The sequence below is a fragment of the Dipteris shenzhenensis genome, chromosome 1 (genome assembly GCF_047967505.1).
Source record: "Dipteris shenzhenensis isolate YYH24624 ecotype China chromosome 1, Dip_SZ_1.0, whole genome shotgun sequence".
Taxonomy (NCBI): domain Eukaryota; kingdom Viridiplantae; phylum Streptophyta; class Polypodiopsida; order Gleicheniales; family Dipteridaceae; genus Dipteris; species Dipteris shenzhenensis.
This window is the reverse complement of record NC_141596.1, coordinates 70347234-70373094: the sequence shown is the minus strand read 5'-3', so window position 1 is coordinate 70373094 and position 25861 is coordinate 70347234. Positions and strand designations below refer to the sequence as shown.

The 25861-nt window shown below is 43.2% G+C and overlaps 1 protein-coding gene across 1 annotated transcript in view; it reads right to left on the bottom strand.

The window, feature by feature from the left end:
• Window positions 1-25861, bottom strand: part of ISA1 (isoamylase 1) — a 116836-nt gene that overhangs the window by 56343 nt on the left and 34632 nt on the right. The window contains exons 4-8 of the mRNA XM_087377892.1: window positions 21214-21369; window positions 20917-21008; window positions 20665-20806; window positions 14083-14190; window positions 3952-4037 (exon numbers count right to left, since the gene is read on the bottom strand). Coding sequence (XP_087234018.1) covers window positions 3952-4037; window positions 14083-14190; window positions 20665-20806; window positions 20917-21008; window positions 21214-21369 — 584 coding nt within the window. The remainder of the gene's footprint in view (window positions 1-3951; window positions 4038-14082; window positions 14191-20664; window positions 20807-20916; window positions 21009-21213; window positions 21370-25861) is intronic.

The following is a 25861-nucleotide window of genomic DNA, read 5'->3' as shown; positions in this document are numbered from 1 at the left end:
TTCTCTAATCTCGATCATTAGAGCACTCTCTAATACCGTGAAACTCATATTATGCATAATGCGTGGCAGCACATCAGCAACTTTATTATTCTTCCCTCTTCGTTACCGAATCGTCAAGTTAAACTCCTGCATGAGTTCTACCCACCTAGCTTGTCGGCCTCTAAAGTCAGGTTGTTTACAAAAATGTTTCAGAGTATCATGATCAACATTGACATAAAACTCTGATCCATACGAATAATATCTCCATGTTTTCAAAGCATGGACAACAGCATACAAATCTAATTCATGAGTTGGCCAATTTCATTCAGAGGGAGAAAGATTATTGCTTTCAAAGGCAACAGGCCTTCCCCCTTGGAGGAGAATTGCTTCTACTGCAATGCCACTTACATCAGTTTCAATGAAAAACGGTTTCTAGGGATCAACTATTTTTAACAGCAGTCCTGAGATCATAGCTTGTTTTATGGTGTTAAAACTTTCCTGTTGATTTTGTTCCCATATAAAAGGTACTTTATCTGAGGTCAGATCAGTCAATGGCGATACTATTTCGGAATACCCTTTGATATGCCTTCGATAAAATTGGACAAATCCTAAGAATGGTCGCAAAGTGGTGGTCAAACTCTGAGGGATAGGTCAACTCAGTATCGCAGCCACTTTCTTTGGATCCAGTTCTATCCCATCACGAGTAATAATGAATTCTAAATATTCAAGTCTTATCATACACAGTATAGTTTCCTTTTCATTTACATAAAGACTCACTTTTCTGAAAGTATTGAACATGACACTCAACAATACTTTTGCTGAAAATAAGAATGTCACTAATAAAATATACTACAAACTCCCTAATATATGGACGTAGTAAATCGTTCATAAGTATGAAGAATGTAGCGAGAGCATTGGTAAGTCCAAATGGCATTACCAAAAACTCATAATGTCCAAACCTTCTTCTAAAAGCGGTTCTATGTACATCCTCGACTCTAATACGGATCTGATGGTAGCCACACTTAAGATCTATCTTGCTGAAGATTATGGCCCCATGCAATGCATCTAGCAAATTGTCGATCCGAGCTGTTGGATACCTGTGCTTAACAATGATATTATTCAATGCTTTGTAATCTATACAGAGGCAAAAAGTGTCGTTCTTCTTTTTCTTCAATATCACTGGCGAAGAAAAAGATGAGAAACTGGATGAATCTGCCCCAGCTTCAGGTATTCTTCTAGTTGTCTCCGCACCTCTGCTTCTTTGGTAAAACTTAACCTATAGGGAGATCTATTTATAGGTATTGTCCCCGAGATTAGTTCAAACTTATGCTGAACATTCCGCTCTAGAGGTAACCCATAAGGCAACTCATCCCTAAAATAATCAAAGAACTCCCCTACTATTTGATCAGCCAACTTGGACATCTCCCCATCTTGGGTAACATCAATGCTAGCCGAAGGATTATCAATCGGCTCTACCGATGCTGTACAAAGAAACAAAGACTCTTCTTGAGCTTTTCGAACTTCTAGTACGGAAACCAATAGTCCTTGAGGTATATCTTTTTCACCTCGTAAGACATACAGCACATCATTCATCTTGAACTCATAAATGTGCTTTTTTCAATCTATGGCTGGATTCTTCCTAGAATGCCAAGCCTTATCCAGGGCTATATTTGCGTGAGCAAGACTTATCATTTCAAAATCAAGCTTCTCTACATAGTCTTGAATTCGAAGTTCCAACTGGGTAACCCTTTGGTCCCATACTTCAATTGAACTTCCGTCTGTCATTCTGACTGTGCATGCATAGTCAGATGGGCTAGTCTTTAATTTCAGCCTCTTTACAAGCTTGGAGTTAATTACATTGTGCATTAACGCTAAGTCAAACAACACAATGACATCATGATTGGCTACTTGACCCTTCATCTAAATTAACTCCGTATCATTAAAGGCTGTATACCCCGTTGCCGCGGGCTTTGATAGGATATTATCAAGCACACTATGAACTAGCTTAGCAACAGACACACATAACAAAACAGGTACTGACCTTTGAGAAGATCCCGCTAGCTGAGTCTCCATCTGTTCTGCTCTGGGACTTTCCTTCATTTCCATGTCGCATTCTCAAATCACCATCTCAGCCATCCCACGATCCTTGTTTCGTGGACAATCTTTCCACAGATGACGTTGAAGGCATCCAAAACATAATCCTTCTCTCCTCGCTAACTCTTTTTGCTCTGGATTCAAAGAAGACTTCGACTAACAAGCCCGGGCTGCCATTGGTGTTACTTTTCTTTTCACTCCAATGGTGGTACTTGGTTTAGAAAGAGTCTCAACTAGCTTCGCCTGCTTGGCTTGGCCACTAGACTGTGAGCCACTCCCTTTGCTAACCGACTTCTTCTTAAACCCAGTTTTCTTCAGGTATTCATACCGAGTCCCAACCTGCACAAACCCACTTGGTCTGTTTCCTTTGGCATCCTCATAGTTCAGGGCTATGGCAATTGCTTTATCTAGCGTGTTCGCATACTTAGCCCGAGCTTTCATCTTGATCCGATCATTCAGTCAAACAATAAAATCTTTTACTTGCACTGACTAAGGTAGAGGTTCATAAATTTTCATTACACTTTCTCTGAACTTATCAGTGCATTCAACCACTGATAAATTTCTCTGACGAAGGTTTCGATACTGATCCCAAGCTCGGGATGCTTCGTCAGGAGGTAAGAAGTGTTTTTTGAATTCTTTTTAAACCCCTCCCAAGTAGTGGATGCCACTCCATCATTATGTTGTTTTATCAACCATCTATCCGTTGCCTCATTGAACATGTGGGTGGCCTCGTGGATTTTCTTTATATCATTCTTGATTTCATAAATGGCAAAGGCCTCATCTCATTTGTGTAATCAGGTCTCTATGATATCAGAACTACGGTCAGACATCCGACCAGAATACTTATCTGGCCTATAATTGGCAATATTAGGCACCTTAGCCCTCCTAGGCTCGACCGTATGAACACTAGATTCAGGCTCCATTGGAGCTTTACCTTTCTCTTCATGAGATGGTCTAGTAGACATACTATGAGCTTGCTGGGGAAAAGCCTTCCTGTAACTGGAATTGAGTTGAAGCGACACCCTAGTTCGACACTCAAATTCTTTTTTGGCGATGTCCCACACATTGGGCTTTCACGAGAACATCAACCTCCGCTACACCTTCGTGACCTGCCGCTTTGATACCAAATGACACGATCTATCTGCTATCATCACAAGTCTCCTGTCTAATCACGGGCATAGGCACGCTATCTTTCTACCCAGCCAACCTCTGGTAAAGCCTGCTTCAACAGTTAGAATTTTTTTTCCGCACAAGCGTAGCTTTCCAAAGCCCTCATCTCCCTAGATGAATCTGAATGGCACATGTCTTAATTAGAAGCCCCTACCATGCATCCTTTTTACCCTCTCTTGGGATAACATTAAATCCATTTGCCCCTTGGCAATTTACGGATTCAGGTGCACCTATGTCCTCAACCTTCGATTCATCTAGTCTGTACCATTATGCCCTCACCAAAGACCTTGACACTAATTCCTTTGACCATTTACGTGAAGCCCACATAAATATAATACAAACATTGATCCTCTAAAGGAAAATGTCCACTGACTCTTCCAAGGTTATGCTACCTCAACTTGAGCGTAACACAATATATCTCCATCTACACAACTTTTGTATTACATTATATTTTCCTCTTCATGCGGATTGATTCCTTGATCCTAGGGAATTCCTCACTTTCAATCTAACCAAGAGTCGTCTATCTATACACGTTCCCTTTTGTGCTAGAACGATCTTATGGTCTCTAAAGACCTGTGTCAGATGACCCAGCCATGGTCATGCCAGATTCTTACTTGAACATAACATCTATGGGATTTTAAAAAGACATTATCGGTACTTAACCTCATACAATTGACCAAATTTTAGTGAGCAGCATCTCCATTGTACCTGAGGCAATCCACTATAAAGTGCCGAACTATTGGGTGATTGCAATTGAAGGTGTTTCCACATCCAGAGTAATTGTAAAATTCACCCTGAAACAAAGAGGTTAACAATGGGAAGAAACCGTTAGACAAAACCTTGGATAAATTGTGCTCCTCTTTTGTTAGCCACCGATTCTCATTATTTCAAAGATCCAACTATCAAAATGATCACATTGTATGCATCTACTAACTAATGCAGCTTGAGAAGAACATAGAAATACTGAGTTAACCACCTTTCGTATGCTTGCATAAGTCTAGTTGAAAATCTTACAAACTTTATTCACATGACTTATAACCACTCTAAGATGGATACAACTCATAGATTTGATTACTTATTGCTAATCACGACAAGGTCTAGGAATTTTTAGAAAAAATGACACTCTTCATACAAAAGACACCAGTAACAACGCCATAAAAAGCTATGAGAACACACTGTAGAGAAAGCTGAAACCTAAGTGGGCTGAAAATGGAATGAGAGTCTTATAAAAGATGAGGAATGTTTGAAAATGGAATGAGAGTCCTACAAAAGACGAGGAATGTTTGAAAATGGAATGAGAGTCTTTTAATAGACGAGGAACATGAATGACTTTCCAGGCAAAGGATAAGACTTCACAATAAAGTGTTGAAATAGTGACTAGTCCAATACACATTTTTCACAAGACATGACAAATGCAGCTCTACTCTTTGTGAATCTGCTGACACCATGATATATAAAAATGTCATACCATACCACTTCTCAATAGTTAAATGTGTATGTGTGTTGGGGGGACTCTTAAGTCCTTTTTGTCCACTCCCACCACTACAACAGTATCATTTTCGCTAGTTATTTTTAACATTTTGGCTTGGGTGGGGGTTGTTGGGGATGGATCTTGGGGGCGCAAACAAATGACATGAAAACCTACTTCACCAACTAAATAGGTTCAAACCATTTTTCATACTCCACCTACGAGATAGGGAGAAATTTCGGGCATGTGCTCGAGAGGGAGACCACTTTTGCCGATGCAATCAGATAGGGTCCCCTATTCCATTTATCATGCAAACCATTAGAATGGAGGACCTTCCTCCGTTCATCTCCCTTCCCACCATTCATGGCAAAGAGATTTTGCAGCAAGCAGTTTTGGGCATGTGGTTTTCCAAGAAAGTAGACTATAGGGGTGTTAACTCTGGAGTCCTTGGCTCACAGTCAGATCCTCATCATGGGTGCGAGTGCAGACAGACTCCACATAGTCATTCTACTAGCCCCATTCATCTTTTTATTGTAGATGAGGCCATGAGCAGTTTTATGAGAGACAAGCCACTCGCATTCAACGCATGAGGATGCCCATTGCAGTGTTAAGAGGAGTTTATGGATGTTAATATGCATCACATATCACTTTATTTGGAGGATGGTCCTAATTTCATGGTCTTTATTTCTTTTATGGAGGGGTTTTTCTTGGCTTCGGGAGTTCTCATAACCGGCATAAATACTACGGTATTTGGGTCAATGATTCACTCCTTAATGGAGCCCACACAAAGACTTCATTTGGGTTCCTAGAGGGAAGTTGTCATGTGGGCATGGACATCATTGCGGAGCCACTTCTTTTGAGCATTCAACGCAAGATCCTTTATCATAGCTCAGCAAGGTTGGCAATGTCAGGGAGAGCGTGGTGGCAAACAAGGTTTTACTTGCTACTACCTAGTATGTTTGCTCCTAATAGTATGTGGGCATGGACATCATTGCGGAGCCACTTCTTTTGAGCATTCAACGCAAGATCCTTTATCATAGCTCAGCAAGGTTGGCAATGTCAGGGAGAGCGTGGTGGCAAACAAGGTTTTACTTGCTACTACCTAGTCATTTTCTAGACCTTGCATTGGCTTTTAGTTGCTACCACCTGGTACTTTTTGCTCCTATTGGGCATTTTCTAGATTTTCCATTGGAGAAGTAAAGAGACTCATCCGAAATTTCATTTAGTTTAGGGGGAGATGGCAGCCCACCAGCTAGGGTCAAGGTCGCATGGCAATCATTATTCAGTCCTTGTCCAAAGGACGTTTGGATATTATTGATCCAAAGTTGGTGAAGCTCATTGTGAGGGGCTTATAGAGCCCTAAAAAGAGCTTCTTATTTGCAGAGTACATGAGATCCAATCAGAGCTAGGAAAGACAAAGACCTAGGAGCCTAGCATGCATTGGATTTTTACCCCTACGAGGGCTTCTCACGTCGGCGTGAATTTTAGAGCTTGCGACTGAATGAGAGGAGCTTTCGTTCAAAGACACCCCATGTTTGTTGAAGAAGATTGGTTGCCAAGCACAAGATGGATCTTCTTGGTATTTTCCCACTCGGTAAATTCATATGCACACGTCCACACTAGGTGATTGGATGCCAAGTATGAAATGGACCTTCATGGATGCCCACATCAGACTCACCCCTTCTCTCCAATTAGCAACGTTCATCAAAGCTTGGTGACAGATCAAAGCAACGCTTTCAGAGGGTTCCTTCTCATTCTAAGATTAGAGGGACAAGCAACCCATCATGAGGAATGAGTTTTTTGTTGACTTAGAACATTTACACAGATATCGGGATACATGCAATGTAGATGGGAATAGCCTCCACTGTAGGTGCTTCTTGAAGAATTTTCAAGGAGTCCACATAATCATTATCGACTTGCAAGGGGATCGCAAACGCACCTTGTAGATTGACACAATTGTATCCCTTGATCCAAATCAAAGAGTAGATCAAACTGAGGATATACAAATTCACTAGCAAGGTGTCTCTAAAGGACACATACTCCCTCACACGTTATGTGCATACTTTCCGACTAGGAAGAAGAGAGAATTCTTTACGAGGTTGCGAGGGCTAGAGACTAGTCATGTTGACAAAGGAGCAAATTGAGAATACTATTTTCCATACAATCAGAGTGGTTGGCTTGAGTGATGGCCAATGGTACATAGCTCCGTATAGCTCTTTGTCATGGGTAATCCATGGCATCTTTAGACTTAAAGTGAATGCCCACTTGAGCACCAATCATGGGATCCTTGAGAGTGGCCATCGATTGATGCAATATCCCCCTATAGCACACTCTCCTCCTCCTCAATTACAACATCACAAATGCTAAACAAGGCCAACTTTGGAGCCTGCAACAAATACCCACCGGGAAGCACACTAGGAGACCTATGGCCTCGCTCTACCCATACAAACTCACTTTGGGGGTCACTTTGAAGATCCTATTGGAAGAGACGAATTTCCATGATATTTAAGCTCTTCCGGCAAAGTGGACTCCCATTTAACACCTAGAGATAGGCTTTTGGTGCACATCTTAGATGCTCGTGATGCTTCACAGCTTTAGAGTCTATTCACAGAGAGGCCCAAAGGATCTAGCAGGGCATTGCACATTTGTTTTGTAGCATGAGGAGAGCTACTTGTTACATCATCTAGGGATCTATGGGCTGAGCTACAATACCACCATGAAGTCTTAATTCCCTAAGCACACTGGGAGACCCACGGCATCTACCCATATGCAAACATATATTTGGAGACGATCCCACCAGAAGAGACAATCTCCATGTTCGTCCGGCACTTCTAGCATCGAGGACTCTTGGTCCACACTTGGAGATAGGCCTTTGGTGCATATTCCAGATGCCCAAGAGGCTCCATTAAGCATTGCTTTTGGAATTGAGCACAGGCCCCGAGGGTTTGATAAGGCATTGCACACTTTCTTGGCAGGATCACAAGAGGCATTTGTAACATCACTAAGGGATCCGTGGCATGGCCCACCCTATCAGGTTAGATCTTCTATAAGAGAGCGGCAGACTCAAACAAGGCCATTCTCATATCCACAGGACTCTTAGCTCACTACTCTAGATATATGTTACGCTCAAGTTGAGATAACATGACCTTGGAAGAGTTGGTCGGCATTTCCTTTTAAAGGATCGACAACTGTAATAATTTGTACTATGCTTTATGTATATGGTCAAAGGGTTTTAATGTCAAGGTTGTCGGTGAGCGTGCTTTGCATGGACTACATGAGTTTAAAGGCCAAAGGCCTAGGTGTACCTACTTGTGAATCAAAACTAAAGGCAAATGATTTAAAATGTATGCCTGGAAGGCGTAAAAGGGATATCTAAGAAAGACTTTAAGAATTGGACATAGGTATACTGGATTCATCTAGGGAATTGGGGGTTTGTAGAAACTACTTGGGCGACAGGCAGATTTGTGACAGGCTGGGCAGCAGCTTAATAGACCTCGTCAAGAAATCGGCAAGCTACCTTGAAAAAGAATCGATTGCAATTGAGCCGGCTGATTTGGTGGGAGAAGAGTAAATATCGAAGGACTGAGCAGGGCATGGTGGTGACACTAGCGAGTCACGTCGGGCTGCATAGGCAAAATCGATATGAGATGAGTCAAGCTGAAGCCCATCAGAGCAGAGAAGAACGTAGAGCTGCTCTTCTGAATTTAGGCACAGGTCTGCCCATTCGGTGATGCTGACATGAACAAAATTTTGGACTAGGTGCTACGTAAGGTGACAGAATTAAGGCAGCCCAACGTATAATACATTGGATCATAGGTAGACCAAGGGGGTGCAGGTCAAATGGGACTTGGTGGTGTTCTTTTTATGATCAGGCCCAAGTTGCCACAGAAGCACTCTGATTATAGCAAGAAATCATGTGATGGCTGAAGATCTGCATGGCGACGCCTGTGGGAGCTGAGCAAGATATAGAAGAAAAAAAACGATTAACTTCAAGTTCAAAAATTCAGGATTTGGGGATTTTTGTCAGTCATCAACGGAATCCCGTTTTTTCTTGTCCATCAACTGATGGAACTGGATAGAAATCCCGTTTGGAGGCGCTTTGTGGACTTTTACAAAAGAACATATGTGTGAAGCAATGATCAAAATGCCGAATGAAAACACGATGCTAATCAGTATGGTCAATCAATTACAGGACAGCATGAAGGGCAATGTCTCAAAGGATGCAAGAAATGGAAAACAAATTGGAAATAGGTATGCCAAGCTCAATGACATGGATAAGAAAATAGAGCAGAAAATGCAAGAACCAAAAGGGCGAGGACAGTCAGATCAGCAAGTGCCAGAAACACAGAATATCGTTAAGACTATTGATGGCATAGTAAACAGTGAAATGGATGAACTCATTTCCACGTTGAGAGAGCAGAAAGAACGGCAGGAAAAAGCACTAAACCTTATAATTGTGGGGATAAAGGAGAGTGAGGATGAGGACATGGAAAAATTCCTCACCCATGTATTTCAAAAAACATTGCATATTTCTGCAACTAGGCAGCAGGAGGCGTTCAAAATGGGGAGGAAACGGAACAAATCCAGGCAAATAATTGTCAAATTTCAAGACATACAACCCTGCACTAAAACGCTGAACCACAAACACCATCTAAAAGGGCATTCTTTATCCAGGGCATTCTATACGGATAAATGAAGACCTCACACGGAGCCAATACTCCTAGAACATAAAAGAGCTTGAAAATCTGAAATGCAAAAAAGGAGGGAAAGAATGCTTATATGAAGGATGGAAAAGCTGTCGTCACAGAAAATATAGGAGAGGGAGGAAAGAAAGAAAAATAGGAACTCGACCCTCAAGATCAAGGTATAGAGCATGGAAGGATGGACCTTGAATAAGGTCCATTCCACTATAACATGACCACTGTAACCAGCTATCAGATGGTACGCACAACCCGATTCCTCTATCCAAATCACGGGCGATGGCACTCAGTTAATCCTCCCAGCCAATCTTTGTGTCAACAAGCTCGATTCACAATCATACTTAATCCTCCTGCATGTTGTACACAAAGCCCATAACTCCCTAGATGGTTCTACATGCCACATGTCACATTCCTAGGGCCATCCTTAGGTGTACCATTTACCCCTCTCTTGGAGTATCATTTAATTCCATTTGCCCCTTAGCAATTGCAAATTTCGGTGCACCTAGGCCCTTGACCTTAGAACCACCTAGTTAGTGCCAATTGGCCCTCACCAAGGACCTTGACATTAATTCCTTTAACCATATAGTTTAAGTGCTTTAAAATAAAATATGACACGGAAAATGTCCACCAACCCTTTCGGGGTCATGTTATCTCAGCTTGAGCATAACATTCCTTCCCTCTTCAGGCATCAGCGTCCTCGATCACAAAATTTGGGAACGCTCTCCGCATCTAGTACACGGATTCCCAGGTAGCCTCAAATAGAGGGAGACCATGCCATGCAACCAACACCATGGGTATCTTCCGATTGCGTACTTGCATTGTTCCTCGGTCCAAGATTCTTATTGGTTTGTGGCTTGCATTATCCTCTCTCTCCTGAAACAAAACAACACCCTCGATTAGTGACTCACCTGGGTTCAAAAACTTCTTTAAACGAGAAACATGAAACACTAGGTGCACCTTACAACCCTGTGGTAATTCTAATTTATAGACCACCTTGCCTATTCTTTTTAGAATTAACCACGGCCCACAATATCGGGGTGATAACTTAGCACACTCTCCTGCAGTCAAAGACTTAGAGAGTGTGAAGGAAATCTGAGGAAAACTTTTTCTCCTTCCTTAAATTCTTTCACGGATCTATTTTCATCCCCATACGCCTTAGCTCTATCCATAGCCTGGCGGATGTTAGCTCTCGCAAGTGCTACCATCTCCCGCATCTGAACCGAATAAAGTGAGCCATCTTGGTAAGACGATCAACCACCACAAGGATAGAATCATATCAATGTTGCGTCGTAGCTAGACCTACAATACAGTCAATGGAAATGCTCTCCCACCTACCTAATGGTATTTCCAAGGGCTGTAAAAGCCCGGGTAGCTTCACCCGCTTTGCCTTACTCACTTGATACCAAAAACGACGTGTCACATATTCATGAATATGTTTTTTTCATTTTTTGGCTAAAAGAAATCTCGTTTTACAAGATCATACGTCTTCTCAACTCTTGGATGTCCTGCACATGGGCTAGCATGGCATTGTTGAATGACTCGCTGCCTGAGATCATTTTGATTAGCTACTACTACCTTGCCATTTCTTTTCTGCACCATCTCTTATGGTATATGTTGCATAAGTTTGGCCTTTTCTGGATGCCAGATCCCCCTTTTCCCCGGGTTTCAACACATGAGCCTTAGGCCAAAGGCTTTGGACGAGCTCGTCCACCTTTTGAGTTTCTCTAATCTCGATCACTAGAGCACTCTCTAATACTGTGAAACTCATAATTATGCATAATGTGTGACAACGCATCAATAACTTTATTATCCTTCCCTCTTCGGTACCGAATCGTAAAGTTAAACTCCTGCATGAGTTCTACCCACCTAGCTTGGCAACCTCTCAAGTCAGATTGTTTACAAAAATGTTTCAGAGTATCATGATCAACATTGACATAAAACTCTGAGGGATAGGCCAAGTCAGTATTGCAGCCACTTTCTTTGGATCCAATTCCACCCCCTCATTAAACATGTGGGTGGCCTCGCAGATTTTCTTCATGTCAATCCTAACTTCACAAATGGCGAAAGCCTCATCCCATTAGTGCAACCAGATATCTATGACATCAGAACTACGGTCAGACAGCCGACCAAAATACTTTTCAGGCCTAGAATTGGCTATATTAGGTACCTTAGCCCTTCTAGGCTCGACCGTATGAACATTGGTTTCAAGCTCCAATGGACCTTTACCTTTTTCCTCGTGAGATAGTCTAGTAGACATACTGTGAACCATTTTTCTAAGCTCGGATTGCCCTACGTTTGCTTGCAGTTGCTGAGCCGAATTATGTTGTAAGGCATTCCCTAATAAAGCAATTCTACCAGATAGTGTATGGGCCGTTGGGCGCGACACCTACGCGGTCAGCCGGACTCTAGACTCTACGGGATCCACCCTTGAAGCCTCTTCTTCGACTTCCATCGCTATAGCTTTGCTTTTATTTATGACAACTTGAGTTCCAAAAAAATTTAAACCAGTTTAGGTCGGTTGGTTTTTTTTTTTAATACATTATCTCCAACTAAAATTCCAATATGTATAAATTGAATCCAAACACTGCTACACAGGCATATCTCCAAACATTCACAACCGAGATGAATTACTTATACCTATACTAGGGAAATATCTGCAATCTCAGATAACTGCACATGAACTTAAAGATGGCAAACACATGGAAAGCTTAAATGCAAACCGTCTAAATAACAGAGAGAATAGAAAGCCCCCTGGTCAAATCGTCCTTATTTTCCAGAAGAACATCAAAACTGCTTCCTTCCAAAGCCCAACTTCGTCCATCAGGGTATGCATTTGATAAGTAGGCAACCAACGATCAACATAGAAGGTTTTGCCCTCTGCCTGCAATCGTGAACTCCAACAACCACGCCTTCCGGCCTCTTTATAGAACGCACAGGGTCAGCTCTTCGTTTGATGTCTACGCACGATCACAGCATACAATACTAGCAAAATAATGACAAAGTTACAGGTGAGGATCATAGAGACACCAGTATACACTATTCTCTTCTTTGCCAATGATTCATCACTGCAACCAATATAGTGTTCAGCTAGCTTAGAGGTCTGGATGGTCTCGGACAAGGTTCCCAAACAGGCTGGTACACCAATTCCAAAACGGCAAAACTTAACGGCAAGAGGCGACTCTGCTCACGCAACCATAGATGGCATCGCCAAGCACCTCAATGTCACTAACAAGAACTAAGCTCCAAAAATGCAGGGATCCCAAAATGCATCAATATGCAACACTAAAAGATACATAGGAGGAAGAGGATTTGGGGGACTGCATGCTACATCAGCAAGACATGGGAGAAACCAACCAAGGTCAAAAGAAAGACCCATGCAAGCAATACATGTGGGTAGATATATTGACAAAAGATGGAAATATTCAATTGGCAGCATGTTATTTGCACCATCGGAATCACCCATCTACAAGCACAACTGCCACATATCATAGGAGGACCCTCTCATGGATCTAGGAGAGAATATAGCAAAGTTTTCCAAAGACAACACAATTATTTTGGCAAACAAACTCTTAGAACACATATGGTTTTGAAGAGCGGGTGTAAGAGGAGGTCTACATGCAACACAATCTCATGGGGGTGATGTACCCTAGGGTCCATCTAGTAAACCTGTTGAAAATCTGGGTGACCCAATGTTGTTTGGGTGGGTCCTCCAAGGCAAAGTGCTAGGAGTAGAAAAAGCCCTATTGAATGGGGCTAGTGTGGTTCCAGATCTTACAAAGATGCTCCCATATTGACAGGAAATCCAAAGGAAGAATCAGTACAGATATGCCCGCCAATTCGATCTTGACACGAGTATAGTAACTTATACATTCGCACTTAGTCGCTATGTAAGCAGGTTGATTTTGAACTTTGTGCAGACATATTACTTTGGGATTGTGCATTTTACCTCAGTTGCAATGGCAAACAATGATCTATTTGGTATGCTTGCCCCTGAAGATAAGTTAGATGGCACCAACTACCCCATGTGGTCCTAACCACTATACCTTCAAACAGCTTGTCGCTTTACTGTTGCGGGAAGAGCAAAGCCATGCAAATCAGAATGCCTATATCAATGGTGATCAGGCATTTGCTACCCATCATAAGGGTACTGCACAGAAGCAAAGTCATGTGGGAAACCCAAACATAATGGTGGTAACATTTTTTATTCCAACAGAAACGCTGATAATAAAAAGAAAACATGTAACTATTGCAGAAAGCCAAGACATGATATTTCTGAATGCAGGAAGCACACTATATTAGAAAAGAAGAAGAAACAGTCTAGCCTCGAAGCTGGCAATGCTTCATCTTCACATAACAAGTCAAGAGCCAATAGCATACATGGCCAGCATCGTTTCCAATTGAAACCAGTAATTGGGAGACAATATGCTGCAAATGTCTCGTGGTGCAGAAAGATTACAAGATGATCTTAATGTCAGTGTTGCATGTTTATAAACTATATGAATATGCCTTGTGCAAAAAGTTAAATGAATATAAACCAACCAGCGACAATGTTCCTTTGTGGTCTTTAGGATAGCAACTTTCTTCTTTTTTTAAAGCAATTAGACAAGACCCCTTTCAATAGGAAATATAAACTTGAAACAGCAAATCTAAAAGTCATCTACAAGCACTTACTTTTGGAGCAAGCATATAGAACACTGAATTATCAAGCCCCCTAAAAGAAAACGTTGGACCCATCTCATTTCCTTCGGCAGTATGGTTGAATACAACATCCATGAATACCTGCACATAAATACAATTTTGCACAAACTGAGATAGAACACTTAACTCTAGAAGATGACTTCAAGCGTTCCCAGACTGAGTGAAAATGGTTTTGAAAATGGCAAAGATGTAAATATATTAAATAACGTACATTGTACAAAGTGATTACAAAAGGCAAAAAAACAAAAGACAGAAAAACGACACTTCCAACAAACTAAAATCACTTAAACAGCATTGTTCACTAAATTTTGGTTTGAGGATAAGAAAGTCGGATTATGGTAGAGAGGTTTCTATTAGTGTAAGTTATAATATTAAAATACCACACGTGAAACCTTCATGATAATACAATGCAGATATTGCTCTCTTGCTCTCTCTACCAACCTGTCCCTCTGCTTGCTTACTTCTCTCAGCATGCACAGAAGCTGTAATACCTATGCACAGTTCCTTCTCCTTCACTGCCCGCCTCTCTCTCTCTCTCTCTCTCTCTCTCTCTCTCTCCTACATATACTTGGGTGCAGTTTTCACAGGGCCAGTTTTCATGATGACCCACACAGCCAGAGCACAACTCACACGTGGGTATGGTGTTTTGGCCCGACTAGAGCGACAGTGCTTCCAGGTGCACTTCTAGGATCCACCGAGGAAGTGTTGGCTTTTCGACACTCTGGTGAGGCCGACTGCCATGTATGCGGCACCTTTTCAGGGATGTGATCTTTCAGCAACAGAATGGAGGAGTTTTGAGTGGCTATAGGTGATTATGGGCTCTAGGATGATTCGGAGTAAGCCCTCGCTCCCCGATCAAATAGTACAGGCAGACTTTGCCATGACCCCTCTCCAGGTTGATGCCATCTTTCAGACAATGACTTTCCTCCACAGAGTTTGAGACCTACCTCGCAAGAGACTTCCGTAACTTGCACTAGAGTCTTCCATACGGTTAGCAAAGAATGGGGTCGGTACAGCATGGTTTGCCAGTCACGACATTCAAATGGACCGGCTTCCTATAGCATGGATGCATTGCCCAAGTTGATTCCACGGGATGAGATTAACCGCATCATACAGTTAGATCTCCTTCAACTCCACACATCTCGCACTTGGGGGGGGGCGGCTAGGAGTTCCCCACCAAGATCCAACTCTACTATGACCATTTCCTGAGAGTATCGGAGAATGGGCTCATCATCAGACCTTAGTATCTCGAGGACAAAGGAGTTTCACACGAGCAGAGGAGTCTCACACGAGCTGAGGATTGCCATCGGACAGATGCGGGCCTCGTCCCATCAGCTGAGGATCGAGGCAGGGAGAGCTGCAGGCGTACCCAGAGAGCAACGGACTTGCAGGTTGTGCACGATGGGGGCGATCGAGATAGAGGAGCATTTTCTATGTGTCTGCCCAACCTACTATGAGATCCGAGGATGCTACCATTGCCTTTTTCAGGAAGCGCATGGCTTTGGCCCACTCTCACAACTGATCCACTTCCAAAACCAGGTTTGTATTGGGCTCTACCTAATGGAGATGCGACGACACAAAGAGACGTCACTACGACATATCGGAGAGCAGCAGGATGGGACCATCGCACAAGGCACTGAGGTAGACCGAGCACAGAGACAGGTCACAGATTTCTATGCATTTGACTCAGCTCCAGGGCACGCTAGGGTAGAGGAGGAGCTAGCCGACATGAGAGATGTATGGATCGGTGGAGAGAGCCGACACAGCACTGTTGGACAAGGGACACAAAGACCGTACACGATATGACACGCGACCAAAGCACACACGATTGTGGTTCGACCTATTTCAGCTCTCCTCAAGGGAGATCGATCGAGGCGAGGCGTCACCCTTGACATAGCCCATGGGATCCAGAGATCGAGGAGACCACGCCCTCCACAACCACGGGAGATAGCCCGACAGATGTAGATACGTGAGCTCTCTGCATCTCATCAGAGAGCCACCATGGAGCCTGGATATGTGGAGCCGGTTCATGCACTTGGGACTCTAGCTCTGAGCACTTGATATTTTCATGCCACCCTCAAGCTATTTTGCTACTTTTTTGCTATTTTGTACTAGTATAGCATTTTAGTACTCAACAAGGGCCGTAGCGAGCCCATTGTTCTGGCCCATAGTGGTCTGTATGAGTTACTTGATTCCATACTTTGTCCCATAGGCCTCCTGTGGACATTAATATTTCTTTCTTTCTTTCTTTCTTTCTCTCTCTCTATCTATCTATCTATATGTGTGTGTGTGTGTGTGTGTGTGATAATCAATCAAAGATTTCACCACCAAAAAAAAGAGTGTGTGTGTGTGTGTGTTGGACACCACGGGATGTGGAAATTTTGGGATAGTGATTTTGTAAAATAAAGTAACAAAATTTTCACCCCAAAAAAAAGTGTGTTGGACACGACATATACGACATAGGATGGACACACAGATTACACTTCAACACATCCCTTCCATGTTCAAAGTTGAAGCGCGACTGGCAGGGATCACCATAGCCCTAGTTAGACATAGAACCACTGCTGGAGACCACACCGGGCCCCACCCAAATATAGTCGCCAACATCCTATCTCCGACTTTATACTACCACAGCCCCACTGGTCATTGGGTCCACCATGATCTTCTTCCTTGAGGGGGAGACTCCCGTACCTGAGATATTGGACCATTTCGCTATGTATTTTGATCACATGATGATAGTGATGATGGGGATGGTCATATTGAGGTTATGTTATGAGTCTGTAATATTGATGTTCTTATGGCTGATTAGCATGTAGCATTTAGCATGGGTGTTGATGCTCGTTTAGTAGCTCCACCCTTTCAACTTGTTGTATCACGTTTCTCACAGTCTCATAGACCCATCTGTCTTCCGAAGACTTTGATAAACTTTCTTTCTTTCTTTCTTTCTCTCCAGGCCCTACGAGCGCCCGCCCCATCCGAGGCGCGGTCATTGCAACATCTCATAATGCAAGAAGCGCATGGCTAAAGAAAAGAAAAGGGATTCAGGTATGGCTGTGTCAGATGCATCAGCTCTTGCACATGATGGGGGAGATGTTACAGCCAACTTTGTGGAAGAGCACTATGCCCTTTTTGTCTTGCATTTCAGATTTTTCAGTGGGTAGTTCAGATACTACAGCCACTATTGATGATGATCCATATGCTTTTTTGACTTGCAGTTACGATCCTTCAAAGGATGCATGCTCTCTTAGTGTCAATGAGACACTGAATGCTTGGTATTTTGATAGTGGTGCTCTAAGAAGAGTCGTTTTGTCGTGAAAGAGAAAGTGTGGGATCCTCACTCCTTGCTACGGTATGGTCTTTGCACCTCCCGAGCTGCTTTGCCTGTGAATAAGAAGTATGTGATCTTTTGTTTTCTATGGCTGTCTCCCATGGTGGATCTCACAAATCTAGACTTGAGTTGGGTGATATTAACAGCTTTTGAAGGCAAATAACGCCTATGAGACCAAAGAGCTGAAATCGTCAAACATTTACACCCCCATCGTCCAAAATATAATTGATGAAACTAGTAACAACACAAAAAAAAAGTGTGTGTTGGAAGTAATTCATGTTGTCGTAGCATGTGTCATGGACTAGGGTCCCACTAGGAATATCGATGTCTCTGAAAGATCTTGATATTTGTTGCTGGCATCCTCGACTCATCTGTGTAGGGTGTCCTCATGGGCTGCATGAAGGCTTCTTGTAGTAGTGACAAATGCCCTTCTTTTTAGGCTTATCTGCATCACCCTTAGCCTTATAAGAGTGCTGTCCTGAATCAGATTTATGCTGATGTGCGGGCTGATTGGCATGTTGTTTTTGCTGCCCTTTTCCCTTGGGCTTAAACTTAGAAAGCATGGCATGCTCGCCAGCCCATGTTGCAATATTTCTTCGTGTCTGCTCATCCTGCAACAGAAGTCCTACCAACTCGTGAAAAGAGAGAGGATTGTTGCCCCCCCTCAATGACAAATTCAACGACGTGTGGAAACCAAAATAGGACTCAGGAAGAGAGTTCAGAGTAGTGGTAATCATCTCTGAATCCGGAATAACTTCATCAATATTCAGCAACTGCTCCCTCAAATCCTGAAGCTTTGTGGAGGTGAGTATTCCATGGAATCTCCCTCATCCATATGCGTATGAGATAGCTCTCTCTTCAGGAAAGAAACTCTCGCATCATTTCTTGCTGCAAACATACTCTCTGATATCTCCCAAGCTACCTTTGAGGTCTTGCATGACCGAATGTGAGGAATAATGAAACTCTTGACAGAAAGAGAAATCACAGATAGAGTTTGTGCATCCCTAGAATCCCATCTTTTTTGCTCTGTTGTGGGAGCCACTGGAGCAGCAACTGCTCCAATTACTTGTGCTGCATTTTGACCTCTACCCTTGCCTCCAGTTGTAGGAGTGACAAGTGTAGCCACAGAATCTGGCCTTGCCTCATCTCCATTGACATAAGCCTAGAGATGTCTGCAAACCAAGATGTTGCGTACCATAAAACTCCACAACGAGTAGTTGGTGTCATCCAACTTATCCTCCTGTGTGAGGACTCCAAACACCTCATTGGGGTTGTTTGGAACCATTTTTGCCAGATAAACTCAAAAAACACAGCAAACTGAACAAGAAAATCCCTTTCTGGGATGTAAAATGCACAATTAGAGTCTGCCAAAGAAAATCTGCCCACATTGACAAATACTGTCACAACCTATCAAGGCTTGACATGCACCACAATGCTATGCAAATGCCCAAAAAATCTGCAAAAAATGACAAAAGTCTGCAAATTGACTCACACCGAGTCCAAAACTGCTTGCAAATTCTTAGAACAGCCGCATCAATTGGAGGAGTATGCTTCCTTCCCAGACAACCAGGACCAGGATATCCATCCAGTCCTGAAATTGCAGTTGAAAACCGAAAGCCCCAAATTTTGGGGTGAAATTGCAACCGAAAGAGGACAAATTGACTGAAAGCCCCAAATTTGCAATTTGTCTGTCAAATTCCTAAATGTGCTCAACACCTGCAAATGTGCAAAAATCTACCCCCAAATTTGCTTGAATCTAATTCAAACAATGACTTAATGCAACAGATATGTCCCCAAAAATTCGGCCCAACAATGACTCACAAACAATTGGCAATTTCTTACTCAATAGCATCCAGTTCCCAAATTGTTCCTACAATTTTCACCTCAAGACCAACTGCTGCACAGTATCAGGTATTGTTGTATGACAAACTATTTGTTGGCTGTATGGACAATCAGTATGGAGCAAATATAAGTTGCACGTGTGAGCAATAGGTTGTACAGACGGGAGCTGCAAAGAGCAGGTACGGCTTGGTGGCACGGTGTACGTACGGCACACGTACGGTCGGAACTGTCAGCCCGTACGGACTGACAGAATGTACGGCGCTGGCACATACAGCGCAGTAGTAACAGTTGGTATGGGCCTGCAATAGTATGGCAAGATGACGCTTGTGTACACAATGCGGGCCAAAATCCGTACAATAGTACAGTGGTGCAGATCTGCTGGCGATGGAGAACGTATGGAATCATACGGACGGGATGGAGGCAGAAGGTCAGGCAGGAAGGACCTGCTCTAATACCAAATGTGAGCACAATGGAGAGTAGTGATGAGCAAGAGTGAGAGTGTGCAATATGTAAGTGTACTGAATAGTGGACTGAAATGAAAGTACAAAAAGAAAGTGAGGGGTTTTGTCTAAGTGACAAAACCCTATCCTATTCACTAACCATAGTTAGGGATTGGACAATGATTAGGGGGAAAAACCTCAAAGAGGGAAAAGTGCCCCTAACCCACTTATTACAATACATTGGCCACTGCCTAGAATATGATAATAATTGTAACAAAAACACCCTTTAATAGCAAAACGTAGGATTTATTTCATATTTATAAAAACCTGAAAAGTTACCAGCCGAACTTTATTAATTCTTGAATCTTTGAGATAAAATCTAAAATGTGTAGTTGAACATACACGGAGGCTAACACTCTCGCTTCCATTTGGGCGGAGATTATCTTCACTCTCTGGAGTCAGTGGGAGCGGTGTACAGGCGCCTCTTTGGCAGCTCGTGGGAGACTTATATCCTTCATGAGGACATGGGACTGCTCATTGTTTTTTCATTTGACTCCTTTTGGGATGTCGTGGCATTTTAGTCCACCACCTTGGCCTTTTTGCCATATTGTTGAGGCTAGGGATAGAGTACTTTCTCTCCCACGTGTTATATGATTTGTTTTGAATGGAATATATCACTCTTCTTTTAAAGTGTGTAGTTGAACATACAAAATGCATCCCCACACACATAGCTTCATTCAAAAACACCCCAGGCTATTCTAACTTGGATTTCGACTATGAGAAGCTAGATTGACACCCGACATATATTCAGCACCTCTATGCACAAATCTTTATTTCCCTGGCTCTTCAGACCAACAGTAAAATCTTATCTTAGATTCCAGCATAAAGTTTATCTTAAATTCCAGTATATACATTGCATAGACACTCTGGTTTGCAGTTCAATACCTCCATGCCAAGTTTGTGTGCTTCCTTGACAAGCATTTTGAATTCTTTTATTGCATCAAGACCACAATTACGGTTTCCTGATGCTGCATACCGAATCATAGGTGAAAAGAAGTTGACAGTGGAATAACCCCAAAAGTTCATCCTGTGCACAGCCCCAAGCCATAAATAACAGTGATGGTTATGATTTGGTTAAAGAAAGCTTTCAACTAACATCACGAATCGGTGGCAAAATAGTCGGCATCAGTCAATTACTTGTAGTCTCCCATCACTGAGTTGTATGAATAATACTCAAGCTCGTTAAAGTCATGACATGGCATGAGCTCAATTGCATTAATGCCTAATTCCTGCTAATACAACAAAACGGTGTGGGAAGATATTAAAGCCATGAGAAACAAGATGGTCAATCACAAGCATGTTTTCACAGATAGTAAACTCACATTAAACTAGCTGATCAGGAATATAAGCACCTTTTTGTTTCAAATGTAGCTGCCTAAATGTCAAAACTCAAAAAGTCAACACTCCATGAATACACAAAAAAGGGGCGCCAACCTTGAGGTGGTGGAGCTTTTCTACCAGTCCCAGGTAAGTCCCTGGATGAGCAACATTACTGGACTTATGGCGCGTGAATCCCCGTACATGCATCTCATAGATGATGAGATCCTTTTGCTCAAGATGAGGACGTACATCTCCCTCCCAATCAAAAGGCTAGGTTTTCAACAGGATCACAAAAGCCAATAGTGAGACTAGATATCAGAGTTGACAAACTTCCATGAACATGAACTCACTTAAAACATATCTAGTCCTAATAGATGATGCCTCGCTTGCAGTGATTTAAAGTAATTAAGGAGCGTTTTAAATTTTGAAGCAAACCGAATGGCTTGACAGGCTTCTTTGTATGTAAAAACAGAAAATGCATCTTTTCTTGTCCAGCTACATTACAATGAGACCAAGATTTTTCACTCAAAAAAGAATCTTACACCTAAGATTGTGCGCAGATGGAAAATATAATAGGGTCGATTATTTACAGGAATAAATTCCATTTACTGCATAGAATGCAGGAGTTAGTTTGCTCCAGCTGGGTTCAAGAAGACCCATACTTTGAACTCACAAAGGAGCCTCAAATTTTAAAGCAAGATTATAAAAATCAGGAAAATGTATGTATTTCATAAAATCTTTGATTCAATCCTGTGCTAGGCCCCACAGGTATTACAGCTTTCCAAACCCTGCATTAAGTTTTCTTCCACATCCAACTTGAGTGTTTTGGCATGGCTTGCTTGCGCACAAGTTCTAACCTAATGATTTCTCTAGTCCCTTGGATCGGACCAAAATGACTTTAGTCACCTATGCTTCCAAATGGCTACAATTAATTTCCCTTCCTAATTTATCATTTCTATGCTTAGGCAGTCACCACATGATTCATAGACTTTTCCATTTAGCAAATGTCTGGCCCCCTTCTCAATAGTTTTGTTCAAGATTGCTTCCGCATCTCCACACGGGGATTCATTTGAAGCCTTACAACGCTACTGTCTTGATCTATTTTTTCCCATCAATGCCCCAATATCAGGCCACCCTTACATGGCTTGTTCAACTCTCCCATGTAAACATCCTAGTTCATGAGGTTGGTTCTCCATTTGGAAAGGTCTCGTTTCTATTGAGAGACTCAGGGAGTGGCACCTTTGACTCCGTAAGTATGGCAAAACTGTACCAACCAGAGTAGAGGCCATATGGGCAGAGTACACTTACCATTCTTCCTAAGCTCAGTGGGCGCAGTAGGTGGATATGATGACAAGCCATGTAGTTAGAGCACCTACAAGATGAGCAAGGACAGCTGCACACCACCCTATTGAGATCCTTGATATAGCCACTCTTTCAACAGCCAGTTTTGTCAAGCAGAGACCACTACTCTATAGGTAGAGGCATTAGCCGTCTATAGGCATAGTTCACTAATGCTAAGATGTGTGAGGTCTACCAGCATAGTAATGCCCTTGAGGGCATGCTCTGAACTCGGCTTCACCATGCATTTGAGGAGACCTTCATTTTAGGTTATGATGGCCCATTCCCTCTCCTAGGGCTAGTCATGCCTGACCCCAAAGATGGGGGATACAACAAATACCCGCCACGGGCGACTAATTACCCCAGCCTATAAGATATTGGCCAAGGGCTTGAGTCTGTGTCAACGGCCTCTTCTCCCAAATCTCACGCATGCTAGATAGTTAGATTTTGTTTAGGAGCATGGTATCCTAGATAATATATTCACTTTCCAGAAGGCCACAAACTAGGCTTGATATGAGTCATGCCCTTTTATGATCTTGCTCTTGGATTGCAAGAAGGACTTAGCTTTCTTGAAGGGTACCATGAGGAGTTTGAGCTTCTCAATACATTGGATCAAGGATATCTCAATATCATATGCAGGTATTTAAAGCTAATTGGGCCACACATGGGAGGCCGCCTCTCTCTCATGGTCAGATTGGCAAGGATGTTTAACATCCACTCAAGCTCATGAATTTTCATCCTAGGCCTAGGTGGCAAAACCATTGCATTTACCTCCCAAAGTCACGTGTCCTATTTGGCATCGTATGTTTTCATGTCTTTCCACCTTGGAGAAGGCCTTAGAAACCTTAGGTGGATGCCCCTCAGTAAAACCTACAACCCATGGGTGACCCTCTCTCAAGGGATCTTGCCCCCTAGGGGTCCTCTCTTAATAATGAACCCCTCACTAACTTTTGGTGCTCACCGCAAGGCCACCTTAATCTAACATTCCTATACTAACTTACAGCCATTGGTTTAACCCATGGTTCACTACTCCTATGCCCAATCGTAAGGCATAACAATCACTAAGAAAGTCATCACCCTTGTCACTTTTTGGTGAAGTACTATTCACTTCACCTCAAAATTTGTTTATATCCTATTTGAAAACCTTTCTCTAAGTTTGCTTACACTTTTCCATGTAGCATTTTCACTTGAACCATCCGTTCCCTTAACTAAATGCTCTTGAATTATTGTGTGATGAGTAGGCTTTCTTTCACATCAAGAATTCTTTATGGTCTATGTAAAAGAGGTAGTGGTTCAATCAAATTTATGAGAATATCTTCTCATATTAGACAACACTTTTAAGTAGTCATTTTGTAAAAATAAACATGAAAGTTTGCATGATCAAGTCTGAGAATATCTTCTCATACTTTCAAGTAGACATTTCATTAAATCAACCAACATGAAAGTTTGCACGTACTCAAAGTCCTACAAGTAGAGCTTATTTGTAAGGAAGCTCACCAAATCTATGAAGTAAATGGTCACAATATCTCAGTGACAAATTTGGAACATTCATCAATCTTTTGAGTTTGGAAGACTCTCGTACTTTTGGATTGACTTTCTCACCTTCAACAAACTATAGACTCAAGGTCTCAACTATTGATGCAATTCTGGACCATAATACAAGCTCTCATAGTAAGAAATCTACCAACAAATTTAGACAAACAAGAAATGCTATGAAATGGAAAGAGCTATGGACTTCTTTAGAAAGCAATGGGAGAGATGAAAGAACTAAATTAAAGCAACCTTACTTTTGCCAAAAAAACAGTGCTAATTATATCTAGCTGTCTGTCCCCGTGGAATCCATCTGAAACCCAAAAACCTCCCCCACTGAGAACACGCCCCGGGGTCTGTGAGAAAACCAACTGATTTGTTCCAATTGATTTTCGCACCAGCGGCCGAGCAGAAGACCTCCAGGGCCATCCGCACCCTCTCTAGCATCCTCTCATCGTCCTGGACATATAGGGCTGTATCATCTGCGTACTCCGAGTCCAAAAGCTCCGTGTCCTCTCGGAGTGGAAGGCGAACACCCCTGATCCCTGTAGACCTCGCCCGAAGGTAGTAAGTCATAGCCTCGGCGAAGAAGAGAAACAGGTAAGGAGCAAGGGGGCAGCCCTGACGCATTGATCTCTCCAAGCTAAAGCGCTCACCCATCCTGCCTCCAATGATGACCCTGCTAGAAGCTGTCCTGTACAAAGCTGAGATACCCTGAATCCAACCTGCTGGGAAACCTAGCCGCTCCAGAGTCCCCTCCAAAAAGGACCAGTCCACTCGATCGTAGGCCTTCTCAAAGTCGAGAAGTAGAATGGCAAGGTGTGATCCGCTGTGCTGAGCCCACTCCGCCGCCTTTGAGAAGGTGAAGACATTATCCAGGATACTGCGATCCTGGACAAAGCCTGTCTGAGTGTCATGGATGAGGTCTGGAAGTAGAGGCCGAACTCTGGCGCTGATCATCTTGGCGAGGATTTTGTAGGCAGTGGTAAGGAGAGTGATCGGGCGCCACTGATGGATCTCCTGTCTATCTCCTCCCTTCGGGATGAGGCAAATCAGTCCCGAGGAAAGGCTCTCTGGCATCTGACCACTGCTGAAAATCCTCTGCAGAGCTGCAAGGAGGGGCTGATGGATCTGGTCCCAGAAGGAGGTGAAGAATGCCCGGGATAGCCCATCCTCACCTGGGCATTTCTGTCCGTCGATGGCCATCAAGGCCTCCAACATCTCGTCCATGGTGAACGGTGCCAACAACGTCGCCTGCATGCTAGGGTGGACCAGGGATGGAATGTGCCTCCACACCTCCTCACGGTCACGTCGAGTACGAGGGGCAAGCGGCTCCTGCTGGAAGAGGGTCCTGTAGAAGTCAGTGGCCAACCCCAAGACCTCCCCCGGATCCGTAACGATGTGACCATCCGCTGTCCTGAGACTCCGAAGCTGATCACCTGCAGCTCTCTGGCCATGCGTCCTGAAGAACTCCCTGCACATCCGGTCACCCTTCCGGGCCCAGAAGGAGAGAGAGGCGTGATAGGAAAACTCTGAGCGACGCTGGAGTGTCTCCTCCAGAAGGGCTCTGGCTCGAAGGGCCTGGATCCGAAGCTCCTCCGAGCCCGGGGAAGCCTGCTGGAGTCGCTGAATGGAGGCGAGGTCCCTCCGAAGAGCTCTCTCTCTGCCCCACCAATCCTGTCGAACCTGTAGGGCTGCAAGCTGGCAGATCTGGCTGGACTCCTGCAAAGCCTGCGCCACCGAGCCAACCAGATCCACGCACTCGCCCCAGTCTCTGTCCCAAAGACTGCAAATACTGCTGCGCACATCCTCCCTCGAGAAAATGGAGTCAGGAATCCGGCATGAGCGGGGGGGAAGGGACTGAGCTGCCGAATCTAATGATAAGACCACAGGC